This window comes from Eptesicus fuscus, chromosome 8 (assembly GCF_027574615.1).
Source record: "Eptesicus fuscus isolate TK198812 chromosome 8, DD_ASM_mEF_20220401, whole genome shotgun sequence".
Taxonomy (NCBI): domain Eukaryota; kingdom Metazoa; phylum Chordata; class Mammalia; order Chiroptera; family Vespertilionidae; genus Eptesicus; species Eptesicus fuscus.
Window position 1 is genome coordinate 64,378,038 of NC_072480.1, and position 16,163 is coordinate 64,394,200.

Genomic DNA, 16,163 nt, shown 5'->3' on the forward strand with positions numbered 1-16,163 from the left:
AACTCTATTCAGGGAAGAAACATTGGTGCATGAAGAACAGACTATATAATCTCAAATCTCTCCCCACATGTTACTCATTATTTACTAATACAAAAGAAAATAGTAACTATCCAGTGGAGAACTCGTAAAGGAAAAGCAGACAACCCCCGTCTAAGAGACATTCCATAAATACGGGGCCTGAGTTCTTCGGCAATGCTGACGTCACAGACTGCCCATATTGAAGGAGACCAGGGAGGTGTGGGAACTAAATGCATACGTGATCCATCCTGGAATGAAGTCTGTGCTGGAAAATGGGGGGTCAGCTGATGAAATTGGACTGTGGATTAGTTAATAGTTGTCTATTAAAGTTGAGTTTCTAGGATTTGGTATCTATACTACTGTGGTTAGGAAAAAGAATATCCTTGTTCTTAGAAAATGAAATACACACTGAAGTACTAAGGGGTCGAGGGACATGATGTGTGCAGCTTAGTCTCAAAGGGCTCAGAAAACAGTGTGACAATGTGTGTGTGCAGACAGAGAGCAACTGTGGCAAAATAACAGTGGCTAAGTCAGGATGAAAAGGCATCAGAGGTTTTCGGTCCTATTATTGAAAAATTTCTGTGAGTTTGAAATTATTTCAAATTAGAGTTTTTTTAAATCTATAACAATTTAAGTTTTCAGTATTACAATAATAACACTTTTACATTTCCTTCCGCATACGATGCTTTCTTATGAATGCAAATCAAGGTCAGCATTTCATAACTGGTCACACCTCCAGGGCATCACCTCCTCCATCCCTGCCCCAAAGTAAAACACCATTCAGACCCAAGTCACCCAGTCTCTGGGGTAAAGCTGTGTCCTGACTTTCTCTGGAGCCCAGGAGGGGCCCCTGGGCAGGGCTCCCACTGCCACCCTGGACGAGGCCACGACAAATGCTTCTGAAAGAAACCAGTTGACTGTGCCTGATGAATTGGTCCAACCTCCCCTTGCCCTGGCAGCTTCTCCGTTCAGACTAATAATTTCGGCAACTCTTTAAGATTGAGAGGTGGACTAATTCATAGTCCTATTTCACTGCCATTAGACAGTTTCTAGAAAAATGATATCCACATATGTTAAAAACAAGCTTTCGTGTAGTTACAGCTTTTCACAGCAGAGCAAGGAAGAAGTAAATGCTGTTTTAAACGATTATTCACAACATGTTAACCTCACTGTTGTCATTCTGGGAGGATCAAGGAAATTGATTCATTAAAGAACCTTCAAGACTTCAATTCCACACAGTTTGTTATCACTTTTTGGCACTTTTTTTTTTTCTTTTTTTTTTACAAAGTGACAAAACTAAGAACTATCTCACCTTTAAATACCTCATATCGTTAACAGCTGCTCTGTGAAGAATGGGAATTGAGGTTATCCACACGTTAAGAAAATAAAACCCAATAACACAGCATTTGTAAGATATTTATGGTAACATTAAAAAGAAAGCTAAGCCCTGGCTGGTGTGGCTCAGTTGGTTGAGCTTCGTCCCATGCACCAAAAGATTGCAGGTTCGATTGCACATGCCCAGGTTGTGGGATGTGCAGGAGGCAGCTGATGGATGTTTCTCTCTCTCCCTTCCCGTCTTTCTCTAAAAATCAATAAAAACATTAAAACAACAACAAAAAGTAAGCTAATGCTCTCAAATTCAGGTAAAAAGAAATAGAGTTCTGCTCTAGTACTATTTACCTCATATAACCTCAAGTCCCATTCTACACAGAGCAGCCATTAAATGTGAGGCATTTAAAGGTGAGATAGTTCTTAGTTTTGTCACTTTGTAAAAAAAAAAAAGTGTCAAAAGGTGATAACACAAGGCTGTGAAATTGAAGTCTTTAAGGTTCTTTAATGAATCATTTTCCTTGATCCTCCCAGAATGATAACAGTGAGGTTAACATGTTGTGAATAACCGTTTAAAACAGCATTTACTTCTTCCTTGCTCTACTGTGAAAAGCTGTAACTACATGAAAGCTTGTTTTTAACATATGCTTCCTTATTCATTGACTTTCTAAATTTTTTGTTAGGCTAGACATTATCTAAAATAATATTTGTTGGTAACATTAAGATAGCTCGAATTAGCAAAACGTTTTTATGCTTAATTTTTCAATTAAATGTGCTACGTATTCTGTATTTAATATCAGAGCCATAATTTTAATACATTAAGAATTTTGGTAATTTTCTAAACCAAGAAATATATAAATGATTTTTTTCTGATGTAAATAAATACTTCAGGAATTTCAAGATATGTTTTGAAAACAAAAAAATATTCTAAGAAAGAATGTGCATCCCTTATTAAATCTAGTAATAGCCACAAAAATTTTTTGTCACTTTTTGTATTTTTGCTGTTGTTCAGTTTCTGGATTTTTAGTTCTTCACTGTCCAGTCCTACTGTTTTTCAGCAGACCCCAGCCCCTTTGCCTGCTCAGCACCCCTTGCAGATGATATTCCAGCCCCTTTTACGAATATGCCAAACTCAAGTGCCATGCAATAAAATTTTTTAATAATTAAATGTAGGGGAGGAGGATCCAAGATGGCGGCGTAGGTAACACCTAAACTGTTGCCTTGCACAACAGTTTCAAAACTACAACTAAAAGACAAAACCTCTATCACCCAGAACCATGGGAAAGCTGGCTGAGTGGAAGTTCTACAACTAGAAGGAAAGAGAAAAGAGCATTCAGTGCACAAACGCTGAAAAGCTGAGGTACGGAGGCGCGCGCAATCCAGGCTGGCGGCGGGCATTGCTTTCTTCAACCCGAAGGGAGACAAGCTCCCGATTTCTCTGAAATCCAGTTTCTGGGGAGATGCGCAGGACCCAAACTCCTACGGGGAGAAGCTGGACTGTCTGCCATCGGGTCGGAAAGTGAGGGTGACTTGCTTGCAGAGCTGCACACAGGAATAATTGCTTGCTGCGCTGGGGCGCGGGACACGGGGACACGGTTGGAGGCATGGAGACGGCTGGCTGGCAGCCATCGCTGTTTGCCACGCCCTAGCCTGGTGACACCCTGAGACCCCACCCCGCACAACCTACAAACCCACCCAAGCTTCAAGCAGCGGCTTTTGCATATGAATGGCCTTCCCTATCGCAGCTTAAACTAGCAAACTGCAACCCGGTTCAGACAGCTTCAAAACCTCCAAAACCCACGCAAAGAGGAGAAAGCTGTAGTTCTCGCTGTAGCTCCTGCTGGATGGCCTCAGACAGTAGCTGACCTGCACCCCATTGGAGATCCAAAAGCCAGTGTACCTAGTGGTCAGTGTGAGACACCAGATTTCAACTCCTCACATCCATAAGTGACACATTCAAGAAGCAGACTCAGTGAGCACCAAAGCCCCACTGAAACAAGTCCTGCACCATAAGCATGTCTCTAGCGCACCAGTTCTTCCATTATAAACACAGCGGGTCCTCACAGCCAATTGGCCTGGAGGTCAATTCCTCCCAGTGTACCAACAGCAATCAAGGCTTAACTACACCAAGACTTTGCACTCAGCCCACAAAGGGTTGTACCAAGAGTGTCCACCTCAGGTGATTGGGGAGGCTGAGCTACTGGCCCCTATAGGTCACCTACCACACAGAGCCACTCCATCAACACAGGGAAGCAGCCAAAATAAGGAGACAAAGAAACATGTCACGAATGAAAGAAATGGAGGAAAGCAAACTATGGGACGACATAGAGTTCAAAACCACATTTATAAGGTTACTCAAGAATCTTCTAAAAAACCACTGAGAAACTTGATGAGACCGTCAAGGACCTTAATGAGAATGCCAAAAAAATGGAAAAGGACCAGTCAGAAATTAAGCATACACTGTCTGAAATAAAGAATATAAAGAAACTCAACTGTAGATCAACGTACCCCAAGAATCAAACCAAAGATCTGAAATATGAGGAAACAAAAAACACCCAACCAGAAAAACAAAAAGAAAAAATAATCCAAAATATGAAGATAGTGTAAGGAGCCTCTGGGACAACTTTAAGCGTACCAACATCTGAATTTTTGGGGTGCTAGAAGAAGAGAGAGAGCAAAATATTGAAAACCTATTAGAAGAAATAACGACAGAAAACTTTCCCTACCTGGTGAAAGAAATAGACTTACAAGTTCAGGAAGTGCACAGAACCCCAAACAAGAGGAATCCAAAGAGGACCACACCAAGACACATCATAATTAAAATGCCAAGGGCAAAAGACAAAGAAAGAATCTTGAAAGCAGCAAGAGAAAAACAGTTAGTTACCTACAAGGGAGTACCCATACGACTCTCAGCTGATTTCTCAACAGAAACTATGCAGGCCAGAAGGGAGTGGCAAGAAATATTCAAAGTGATGAACAGCAAGAACCTACAACCAAGATTACTCTACCCAGCAAAGCTATCATTCAGAATTGAAGGTCAGATAAAGAGCTTCACAGACAAGAAAAAGCTAAAGGAGTTCATCACCACCAAACCAGGATTACATGAAATGATGCTGAAGGGTATTCTTTAAGAAGAGGAAGAAGAAGAAAAAGGTAAAGATAAAAATTGTGAACAACAAAAAGACATCAAATACATACCTACCAACAAGTGAATTTAAAAATCAAGTGAATAAAAAAATCTGAAGAACAGAATGGACTGGTGAATATAATAGAATCAGGGACATAGAAAGGGAGTGGACTGACAATTCTCAGGGGGAAGGGGGTCTGAGGGGTGCGGGAAGAGATTAGACAAAAATCTTACACCTATGGATGAAGACAGTGGCGGGGGGTAAGGGCATGGGGTGGGGTGGGGAATCAGGTGGAGGGGAGCTATGGGGGGCGGGGGAGAAAGAGGAACACCTGTAATAATCTGAACAATAAAGATTTATTTTAAAAATAATTAAATGTAGTCATATTTCTATTATCTTGAAAATAAATATTTGTGTGTGTGTGTGTGTATATATATACACACACACACACACACACGTTTGTTTATTCTATTTTTCCTTCTCCTTGTCTTTTTTCTTTTCAACGAGGGATTTTTATACTATACCCATACTCGAAATTAACAAATAATGAAATGTTGTCATACTGGCTTTACTTTTTATTTTTAATCAAGGGGGGGGCGGGGGATTTACCAAGTTGGTCTCTCTCAACTTCTCCCCAAGCCTAGAAAGTGACCTTTTAGTTTATGCTTAAGGGACTGGACAAGGAAGTTAAACAAGATTAAACCAAAGCTGAGACTTCACAAAAGGAAGATACATGGGCTGTTACAAATGTTGACTTCCTCTCTTCCATTCACATCTGCCCTGCCTTTTAGTTAGCCAACAATTATCTACTCTCTGCTTGTCACAGGCTAACCACTGGGCTAGGTTTCTGAAATACAGAGATAATTCAAAGACAGGAAGACAGGCATGCTGAAAAGTGCACCCAATTTGGGCAGCACAGGTGGGTGAGAGTGTAATGGAGGGTAACGAGGGGGACAGAGCACTGCCTGGGGAGGGGGCAGGACAGGCTCCCCAGTGGCCCTAGGTGGCATGTGACTTCTGCTTTATGCCTTAGGCATTAAGGAACCATGGCAGGGTTTTAAACAGGGAATTACGTCACCGAGTTTCCCTGGAGGATGAACTAGACATGGAGGAAGGGACATATTCTAAGCATAACCATGTACTAGTATGTAATTTTTCCCTTCCCTGCCCAGGTTACAGTGCGGGTGCTTACGAGACGCTTGCCCAGAGGAGACTTGTTACCTCTGAGTAAGTTCATAATACATGAGACCCGTCGTGTGGACACCAGTAGTGTCCTCTGCAGTATCCATTGGCCCAAGTGAGAGAGAATGACTGCAAAGCACACAAGACACTGTCTTAGCTGATGAACAGCAAAATGTATTTAGTATGAGAGAATCTAACCCTCAGCAAGGTTCCCTTCCCACGGTCTCCGAAGAACCCGCTGACCTCCAAGATAAAGCAGTCTCCTCACTGACGTGTGCGTGTTTGAGGTGTGCTATGCTTCTGCTCTGAATACTTCTAACTGCAGTCACTTGGGTTTTGGTCTGGTGACCGGCAGGCACATTGTGTGTTTTCCCTGATAAACAGTGAGCTCCGTGAGGGCTGACACCATTTCTCCTGTCCCCCGCCCCCAGCCCAGAGCCCGACACAGAGACGGTGCCCGGCAGCAGGTGGAGCAGGGCTGAGCGGGAAGGGGTGGCAGTCGACTTCTCTCTCAGTGGGCTACAGAGCAGTACCATGTCAGGCCTCTCCATCTCCAACGCTTGTAGACTGGAAATGTTGTTTTCTAAGGAAATACCAAAGTGTACATGTTTTAGAAGGGAACATTGGGTGGTAACCAACTTTTGGGGGTGCCTAATTCTGCTGGGCACTGTGAAAGCTGTAAGCAAAGGCACTCATCTGCCTGCAGCCAGGGCCTTCTCAGTACCAAACCCTGAGCCAGGCAGGAGAGAGCAAAGGGAAGGGGCAGCCTGTGGCCGGGCAGTGGCATAACCAGAAACAGTTGGCTCGGCTGATGCAATCGCGGGGGCTCAGCAGTCTGAGGAGGAGAGCGGTCAGGTGATGGGGAAGAGCGCTCTGACCCGCAGAGATCTGACAGTGAGCTTGCGTCAGCAGTGGGGTAGGAGAGGAGCTGGGCCCTGATGGGTAACACGTAACAGTTAACCGGAGGGGAGGGAAGGGTGAGCTCACAAGGGTGAGCGCATGTGTCCCCGATGGGCCACCCGGTGTGGGGGTGGATTGGGCCACCTTCCAGGTGGGCATCACTTTGTTGCAAGAGTCAAAATTTGGGAAGGAAGAACCAAAAAAAAAAAAAAACACATTTGTTTTTGACGCCCTTAGCTAAAGGGAAGTTAAAACCACAGTCTTGTTAGAACAAAACAGGCCGAGGAGTATCACTAAGAGGAATCGCTGTAAATCTCACTGGAATGACTCCTATTGCACTTGTCTCAAAGGGTAGTTGATGTGCAAATAGAGTGCCAAAGTGCGAATTATCTTGAGATAGTAGGGAACACATGTCCGAATCACAGAGGATGTTCTCTTTTTTTATTTAAAAAAAAAAAAGAAAGGAATGAAAACTAATACAGATTTATCTCCATCTCTATAGGTTTCTTTTCTCATTCAGCGTGACCTCTTTTTGAAAAGCATATTATCTTGGGAACACTGTCAGATGCCAGCAACAGAGCTGTCCTGGGTGCCCACTCCTGTCCAAGGGCCCATACCTCCACCTCGGGCTGGCCACCTGAGTGGGGGGGTGGCACGGGGCCTTGGAGGCAGCGGGTACAGCTGCAGGTCATGAGGAGGGGCCTTCCACAGATGTGTCTCCGTCCCAGTGACAAGGCGGAGCTGGAATCTCCGTACCCACCTCTCCTTTCCTATCCCTTCAGTCTGATTCACTCTGATCCTTGTCTCCAGGAACTCACGTGTTCAGGGAGAGCAAACAGGCATTGGAGAGGGTACATTCGGGGAAGAAAGTTAATGTGGAAGACAGGAAAAGCATTAACACGTTTTGGCTATTAATTCAACTACACCTGGTTTCTAAAGCAATTGGAGAAAAGGGTGGTTTAGGTTTTTAGACTAGAAACCAAGATGAACTCTGTTCTGCTGTTTTGTGGTGAGAATGTTTAGACAAATATTCTGGATACATAAGCAAAGGAGGAAGGTACTTGCTGTGCTTTAAAACGGAAGGAATGTGGACGGAAATGCTTTTCAGAAAATTCCTGTGGGGCATTTTTGAAGTTTTCTAAACAGACTTGTTCTGTGCTGGTCTCAGCTCAGCAATAATCATCAGGAAACTTTGAAAAAATAAAAGTTTATTACTTACAAGACCTGGGAATTACACAGCACACCTGGACCTACATAGACAGCAAAAGAGGAAGGGGTGGGGGTGGGGGTGGAGGAGAAAAGGGCTCGGGCTTGGGCCTGGGGTTCATTTTTATGGAGGTCAAGGGTAGGGGTCTGGGGTTTTACAGTCTCACTCTTTATTGGTGAATTTAAAACGTAAAAGTGGGGATTTAAAGTGCGGGGGAGGAAAACATGTGGCCCAAATAGTCAATTATTGAAATCAACCCAGATCTCTGAGTCCAGACAAAGGGGCTTCAGTTGGCGGAAGGCAGCCTGGCTCTCTATCTGGTCGTGTGGCCGGCAATGCGGTTACTCCAGATAGCCATCGCTGGGGCGGGCGCCTGGGCACTTGAGTCAGGCCCTTGCGTTATAGAAAGGAAAAAACAGCTGCTGGGCTTAGGCTGCAAGACCTCTGCAAACCCCGCCCGTCAGGGCTGATGGAGATGTGTTTGCCTTGCTCTTGACTCCCTTAAATCAGACGGTGTCTCTATCTTAGCATCTTCTCCAGAGTCCTAAGAGTTTTACTAGCTTTCTCATTTTGTCCCCAAGATGTTTATTGGTCATCGTCCCCCAACAACTGTCAGTTCCTTAAAGAACTTACATCACTAAACTTACACACCTTCTCTGACTGCTGCCCACGCACCTTCTCTGTGCCACGCTCTGTTGGGTGGGAAACCAGGCACACGTGGTACCAGCCCTCACGGAGCTCACGTCTGCCAGGGAAAAATAACCCACAAGTCACAAAACCCAACCGACGGTGGTTACTTAGGGCAGGACTTAGAGCAGTGGAGATAGTCTGTGAATAGTCATTGAATTAATGACATTCCTGTACTTTCGCAACTTTATTTAAACCCATCAGGATGTATTTTTATCTTCTGGTCAAATAATGCCAAGAGATTTTACATTGAAACTTTCTCTTCCCTTGGATGTTAGATCTGATCAGGTCGGTAGCAGATGGTTCTCGTTACAATAGATGAACTAAAATGACAGGAAACAGCCTGCAGAGAAAACAGGTTAGGTTTTCAGTGTGATTTAACATATTTAATAATATATGTGCTTTGGATGGGGAGGATGGTAAACTGAGTATCTATAAACACCATTATTTATATAATTATTCAAATTGACAGTTTCCTAGAATGTATACAGATATAAAGTAAGGTGAGTCACTAAAATAATTTGGGCTTTTTGTTTAGGATGTTATGCTCACCCTTTAAAAAGATGTTTCCAATCCTTCTGACTTGGTTCGTTGGTCACATTAGGCCCATTCTTGTGTGCTATTAAGCCCTAGAAATAGGTCGCAGAATTCGCTTGCATCTGCTTTTAAGCGTGGCTGATTTAGCCGAGGCGGTGGGTGCACCTGTGGGCGCCCTTGGCGGTGCAGCCACGTTTACGCAGGTCCTTGTCACCTGGGGGAGCGTGGGCGCTCCCTCCATGGCAGTGACCCAGGCCCAGAAGGGGCGGCTCTCTGTTCTGAGCCTCCTCCCCGCCTCCCCGCGCCAGCCACGCCCTCTCCAAGAACAGCCTGTGTTAGATCCTTTGTAAAAGACACGTCAGTTCTTTGACTAACAAAGGATATAAAACTAGTGAAGTGGAAGCAGTTAAAGTGAATGCCGAAAACAAAACCTGAGGGTGGTTTTGTCAGTCTCTGAACTGAGGCCTGAGAGGTTCAGAGGGCGGGCTGTTCACACGTGGCCCAGTCGCTGACCAGTAGGATACTAATTATCGGAAGAGGTCCTGCTCACTGAGCACCTGCTACGCCAGTCACGGCTCTGGGCCTCTCACTCCTGAGGAAGCTGGGAGCTGAGGGGTTGGTCCCCTAGCTGGGGTCACACTGTCAATGTGAGGCCACTGGAGCCCTGCCACTGATCGACCGCATCTCCACCTTCCAACGGCCGCGGCCGGGATGAGCCTTTTGCACTTGGGTCAGGTCCAACCAGCTGCCAGTCTAGCCTGTGCTTTTATTTTAAGGAATTGTAAACTTCTGGAATCTTGTCTCTATTTTGCCTACCTGACCACAGATCTGCAAGGGTCTTGATTTTCCCATCTCTGCTGTTTGAGCACAGAAACTCGAGCTAAGCATTTCACAGACAGTAACGAATTGCACTCGGATCGGGCAGGATGGGCCTCTCCGCACAGATGAACAGTGAGGCCGCAGCAGTAATGGTTAGCATCGGCCAGGAGAGCTGCCGACCTGCTCTCGGTGCTGTGGGTTATGCCGGTCCTTGTCATCGGCCCGTGAACCACCCAACCACCACGGAGGGTGGTGCCCTGCCCTGTGGGCTGGGGCAGTCGGAAAACACTACTCATTCTTTACTTCTCCTCTTTTCTGGCGAATGATTATCCACACACCCCAGCCCATACGTGCAGTTTCATTTTTCCATGATGTTCACAGCATTGGACACCAGGGGAAACTCACAGACACCCTTTCTTAGTGTAATTATTCAGTGTTCGAAAAGAAACACTGTGTTAACACTGTTTCTACTCCATACGTTTCTTCATCTGGTCCAAGTACCAGCAATAAAATTTTGTAATCACACTTGTCTTCTCACCCCTGAAAAGCTCAGCAGGCTCCGAGGCCAGCTGTGGCTAATGGGGCCTGATCGGCAGCTTCGAACCAGCAGCCAGCGCTTTGGCTTCTAACTGCACAGACTCTCAGAAAGTGTCTGAAAGACCTGGGAAGAGCCAGCGGCCGGCACGTGTGGTTGTTTGTGTGAGGGGGGGGGAAGCTCAGGAGAAACCTCACACACAGAGAAAGCTTTTCTCCTCACCCACACATCACTCCCCGACCTGGGACACGCCCAGACCTGAGGGCCTGCCGCTGCCCCGCCTTGGGTAACCGAGGGAGGCCAGGTGGAGCTGCCCACCTCCTCACCCGGCTCATGGACTCCACTAAGGGCAGTCCTGAACTGAAGTAACCAGAACAAGCATCATGCAGGGTTATTTCCGCCCAGGAGCGGAAATAACTAGTCCAAGTACCTGGACCAGTGAGGTGGTTTCTTCCCCGGTGACATGTGCTCAGCACAAGTCCTGATCAGGGTGGAGAAAGCAAGGTGGCACTCCGTTTGAAATGCCCCAAGGAAAGAGGAAAGTGTGGATTCTGAGAATTGACAGGAAAAAGGGATGTTTCATGTCTGGCAGAAGTCTGAGATAGATTATCAAACAGATATCTTGCGAGCGTTAAAGAGAGCGTTGTGGTCTGAAGGCACCAATCTGATCCGGTTGACACAGGATGTCACCAAGACAGTTGACAGTATCTCCTCACCCTAAGAGAGATGTCGGTGACCCGCGCAATGGGTGATAATACAGAGTGGGTTTGAAACATTAAAAATCTCTAACAAGACGTTGATTGGCCCCTTGACTGGAAAGGGAGGTCTCTGGTGAGCTCTGGCCCTACCTTTGATCTGACCTGCTTGGCATTTTCATCAGCAATAACTGGAGTGCCATTGTCGAGGTTTGCTAATCAAATCTGGGGATGCTCCAGCTTGAGGGGCTGATTCACATAGTAGGCACAGACTTTAAACTGGAGGTAGTTTGAGTTGGCTACTCAACGGTCAGAGGAAATGTAACAGCAGTGTATGCTCCTGAACCTGGAAGATCAAGTATAAACTCACAGGTGGTGTGTGAGAGGCCTGGCTTGAGAACATTTTATGTGAAAACTAGAGGCCCGATGCATGAAGATTCGTGCAAGAATGGGCCTTCCTTACCCTGGCTGCGGCACTGCCTTCGCTCCGACCAGAGCCGCCTTTCCACTTTCCCACCCTGCCCAGAGGCCCGGAGCGGCTGGGGTGGTGCGGAACGCCTGCGTTGTCACCATAGTGACGACACAAGCGTCCCACCCCGCCCCCGGCCGCTCAATGCCTGTGTATGCAAATTAACCCGCCATCTTTATTGGGTTAATTTGCATACTCACTCCTGGTTGGCTGGTGGGTGTCGCAAAGGTATGGTCAATTTGCATCTTACTCTTTTATTTAATGTAGATACCGGAGGGTTTTTAGTAGGCCCCACCTTAACTGGCCACTACAGTATGATGTAGCTACATATAAAAGGGCATGAGTACACACAAATACACATACGTACACATACTACTAAAGCATTCCTCTACTATAGCAAGGGCTGTGGTCAAAGGAAGACAGCAGTCTAGTTGCCCTTTGCCCCATCAGGTCATGCTGGGTCCTGTACTCGGGTTGGATACTTTGTTCTGAGAAAGCATAAATGGGCAGCATTTACGGGGAGGCTGGCCTGGAGGGTGCTGGACACTGAGGCACAGGGGTGAACAAACACAGCCAGGACTCTTCTCAGCAGGTGTGGAGTACAGTGTGGGGAGAGGCAGTCGACCCTGTAAATACAGGTGACAGACACAGTCATGAAAGAGGATAGGTCAGTGGGGCCACGAGACTTCTACTTGGGTTCCTCCCCATCTGGAGACATGGAAAAGGGCCAAGCACCCCTAGATCCTGTGGATGAGGAGGAGGTAACCAGGCCAGAGGCGCAGGGAAGAGCCTTCCAGCAGGAAACCCTCCAGTGACTATGGGAGACGGCGCCGCGTGCCTGCGACACCCCGGGAGTGGGGTGCTGGCCTAGAGACGCCAGGGGGTTCAGGGGAGGAGGTGGGCAGCCCTCAGACGCTCAAAGTGCTTAACGCAGAAAAGGGAATGGGTTGCTTTCTGTTCCTCCAAAGGGCAAATACTGTTGCTGCCCCACGAGTGACACTAGCGAGCGGCAGGTGCTGCCCCGTTGAGGAGGAACTCACATCTGGCCAATGAGGGGAGACTGTGCCTGACCCTCTGCGAAGGCGCTTCTTTCCTGGAGTGGGAATGAAGCTCAGAGACCCCGGCCATTCTGTTCCATCCGCACTGTCCATCGTCCTGGGCAGCTGAGCTGGACGTGCCTGCAGGCCGGCCGTTCCTTTAGAAGACAGCTGTCCAAGGCTTCTGACCACGGCCCCCAGGGGACCCGCACACACTGCTCACGTGTGTGAATAAGGGGCTGAAATGAAGCTTATGGAAGTCCCTCACTGCATGCAACCTTTAACCCTAGTCTTAACCGACTCACTGTTCATGACCCACTAACAAGGGGTCACAGTCTCATTTTGAAAAACGCTGGCCAGAACCCCATTGAGGAGGAACTCACATCTGGCCAACCATGTGAGAAGCATCCCCTGTGTGCCCTCCCAAGGCTCCTGAGGAAGTGCACCCACTTCACCCCTACTCCCTCCCCCCGCCCCCCTCCTCTCCCCTGCCAGCTGCCCACTTCACTCCGCACTCTGCACCTGCACCGTCTCCCTCTCCTCCCATCGCTTAGGCCTCCCACACCCTGCTCTCTCCTCCACCACCCCGCCCACCCCACGCTCCCACACACTGACTCCCCTCGGCAGGGGAGGGAGGGAAAGAGGCAGGGTCGGCGTTCTCTTTCCACTGGGCAGCGCCCAGCACCCAGTGTTCTACAGGAAAGAGGATCACAGTGGTGACGACGTCACTCGGCCCACAGAAGCCGCTTTAATGAGCACATTGAAAATCTCAGCGTTTGTAAGAGTACCGTTTTCTGCTGCATATTATTGCCCATGTGGTGTATGTTAATATCAGTACAAAACAGCCGATGCCGTGGCCCCCCAGCGTCGTAGACATCTTTATCGTGCGTTTTTAAATGGGAAACTCCATTACGAGTAATCTTTAATATCTCTGCCAGTTTTGACATTGGAGACTGCCTGTAGGTAAAAGAACAGGAAACCCCTATATTCACAGATTCAGGATTTGTGGTTTAAAAAATGCAAGCCTCGTCCTCCCTACCCTGTGGCTTTACCCACCTCCTCCGCGCACAGGGCTGCCTGCGGAGCCCGGCCGGACTCAGCAAAACCTGCGACTAGTGTGAAATGCTGACACGGTGTGGGCACGCACAGGACGTGCTCCACAGGGTGACCCCGGGAACGGAAAGGCATTTCCATGGTCAGTGTCCGCCAGCCTCGGGAATGAGTCTCCAGTTGTTCACCTGCATAAGGAAGTGCAGCGGAGCCGTCATTCCTCCCGAGTCAGAGCTGACACTGGGGAGCGTGGGGAGCGGGCGGCTGCTTCCACAGACCTGCTCTGCAGCCCCCGGGCCCAGCCGCCCTCTGCTCATTCTGGCAGGTCGCTGGACCCGTGGGTGCCCCATTCCTCATCTCTAAAAGGAGGCCTCCATGGGAGAATGCCTATCTATCGGCTCTGTGTACTAAGCACTTTAAAATGTTGTGCCTGTTATGGTTTGTTGAACATCAGATTTCACACTGAAGTGAAAATTAGTTTTTTGGGTGTTTTGTTTTTGTGTGTGTGTGGTTTTTTTTTACTGTGTCCTTCACATGAAGAGCATTTGGGGCTGGTGGACCAGGGACAGTGCCGTCAGCCTCATCCGGTCTCTGTTCTTGTTTCTGTCCAGGTTGCCCGGCTCATGGAGATGGGATTTTCCAGAGGTGATGCTTTGGAAGCCCTGAGAGCTTCGAATAATGACCTTAATGTGGCCACCAACTTCCTGCTGCAGCACTGACGGTCCCCGCGGACAGCACTGGGACTGGCCGAGCCGCTGACCGCAGCGGGCGCCATCCCTGCTCCCGTGTCAGCCCCAGGCTCCTGCGCCCAGTGATGTTCTCAGTATCTTCTCGGGCAAAGGGTGGGTCCCGCTGCTCCCTCCCTAATTCCAAGGTCGTTACTGTTCGGGTATCGAAAATCAGTTTCCGTACTCTAAAGTAAGTTTGCCATTAAATTAGCATGTATTTTCTGTCTTTACTTTTTTATTGTGTGTTTTCCCTAGTTCGGAGAATCATCACTCATTCCTCATGTGTTTAAAATGCGTTAAAATTGCAGCTGTCTGCAAGCAGTTGAATAGCACTCCAGATGGGAAATTACTGCTATTGTAATATTATCCTTTTTCTTGTAATGCATCATCCTACGTTATGTCTCATCATAAATGCCTGAAAGGAGAAAGGGGAATGCTATTCAGAAAGGACATGTCAGGTTATCCCTTAGGGACTTTTTTCATCGCCATTTTTTCCCCTTCAAGTTTGTTTTCAAGCCCTAGTGGCTGTTCATTGGCCACACTTCCCAGGGGGTACCTATCTGCTCCCCGCAGTATTGGCCAGGCCTAGGCGATGAGGGGGAGACAGAGAACTAACTCCGACCCTGGTCCAGCCCTTTCCTGTCCAGGGAATTTTTCCCAACTCCTTCTCCCCACCTCCATTAAAAAGTAATGAAAATCAGTTACTGATTCTAGGTTCTGGAATACTCCATGACACTTACCTGGAGTGAACTTTGCTTAGAGTATCCACAGTTATCCACTCAGGTTAGGGGGGAAGTGGTCAGAGAGAACAGAGAACGGTGGCCAGGCGGGGGCAGTAGGCAGGCGCTCCTGGCCCAGGGCGGACGGGGACCTGGGCACGAGGCAGTCACCTGAGGGGGATGTCATCGCGTGGAGATGGTGGGGAGGCCGGAGGCGGGCGAGGCTGAAGAGACCTAACACAGGTGACTCAAGGTTTAAGGAAAGTGTTCAACGATTGTGTTCTGCAAAATGAGCAGAAATGTATCAAATTGATGTAAATTTGGACATGTATGATACTTACAATAAAGTTTTTAATGTGCATTACTTTTTGGTATTTTTTATTAGACTTACCTAAATGAAACTTGGTTCTAGGCTATACTACATGCCACCTCACTCCCCTAAAAAAATTGCCTGACTGCTCGTCTTCCTTCAGAAGATTTGGGTGCTGTTCTGAAGCGAGAGAAGCTCTTTGTTCCTGCCAGTAGGACTGGCCCGAGAGGCCTCATTCTTAGGCTTACTGGGGCCACTGGCTGCTGAGAATGGGGGCTGAGGTGACTGGGAGCCCCGCTGGTCCCAAGCACAGGCTGCAGGGACAGTCGGCAATAGTGGGGATGTCCTCCACTGCACTCACTGACCAAGGGCAGGAACGAGACAGCCTGAGTGTGTGACCTGCGGTCATGTGACCTGTGAGGCGTCTCCCATGCAGGTCTCGGGGAAGAACAACCACAACCAAAAACGTGCCACCTCTAGGTTCCTTCTGACCTCGAACAGCACCCAGCCCAGTACAGCCAAAACAGTGGCGAAATGCTCGCTGACCGCGCGCTTCACTGCTGCTCCCCAGAGGAAGGGAGCGCGGAGAGCCCGCTGCGGGGAGCACAGTGTGAGCCCTGCATTGAGAGGACTGCTTTCTCAGGATTCCCTCCTCCGTGTGATTCCTTCTCAGAGATCCTGGTCCTGGCGAAGAGCCTTGGTGAGCCTCCACTTCAGCCCTCTGATTAGAGAACAGGAGCAGAGGTCAGCACGGGGTGCGGCCACAGGACATGCCCCCAACAGTAGCGGGGCACCCTCAGGCTCTCCCTGGTT

At 48.0% G+C, this 16,163-nt stretch overlaps 1 protein-coding gene across 3 annotated transcripts in view; it reads left to right on the forward strand.

Moving 5' to 3' along the window:
* Positions 1-15,404, forward strand: part of UBAC2 (UBA domain containing 2) — a 195,448-nt gene extending 180,044 nt beyond the window's left edge. For all 3 annotated transcript variants that reach the window (XM_054719902.1, XM_054719903.1, XM_008143973.3), the window contains one exon: positions 14,205-15,404. In XM_054719902.1, coding sequence (XP_054575877.1) covers positions 14,205-14,312 — 108 coding nt within the window. In that variant the 3' untranslated portion in view covers positions 14,313-15,404. The remainder of the gene's footprint in view (positions 1-14,204) is intronic.
* The last annotated feature ends 759 nt before the right edge of the window (positions 15,405-16,163 follow it).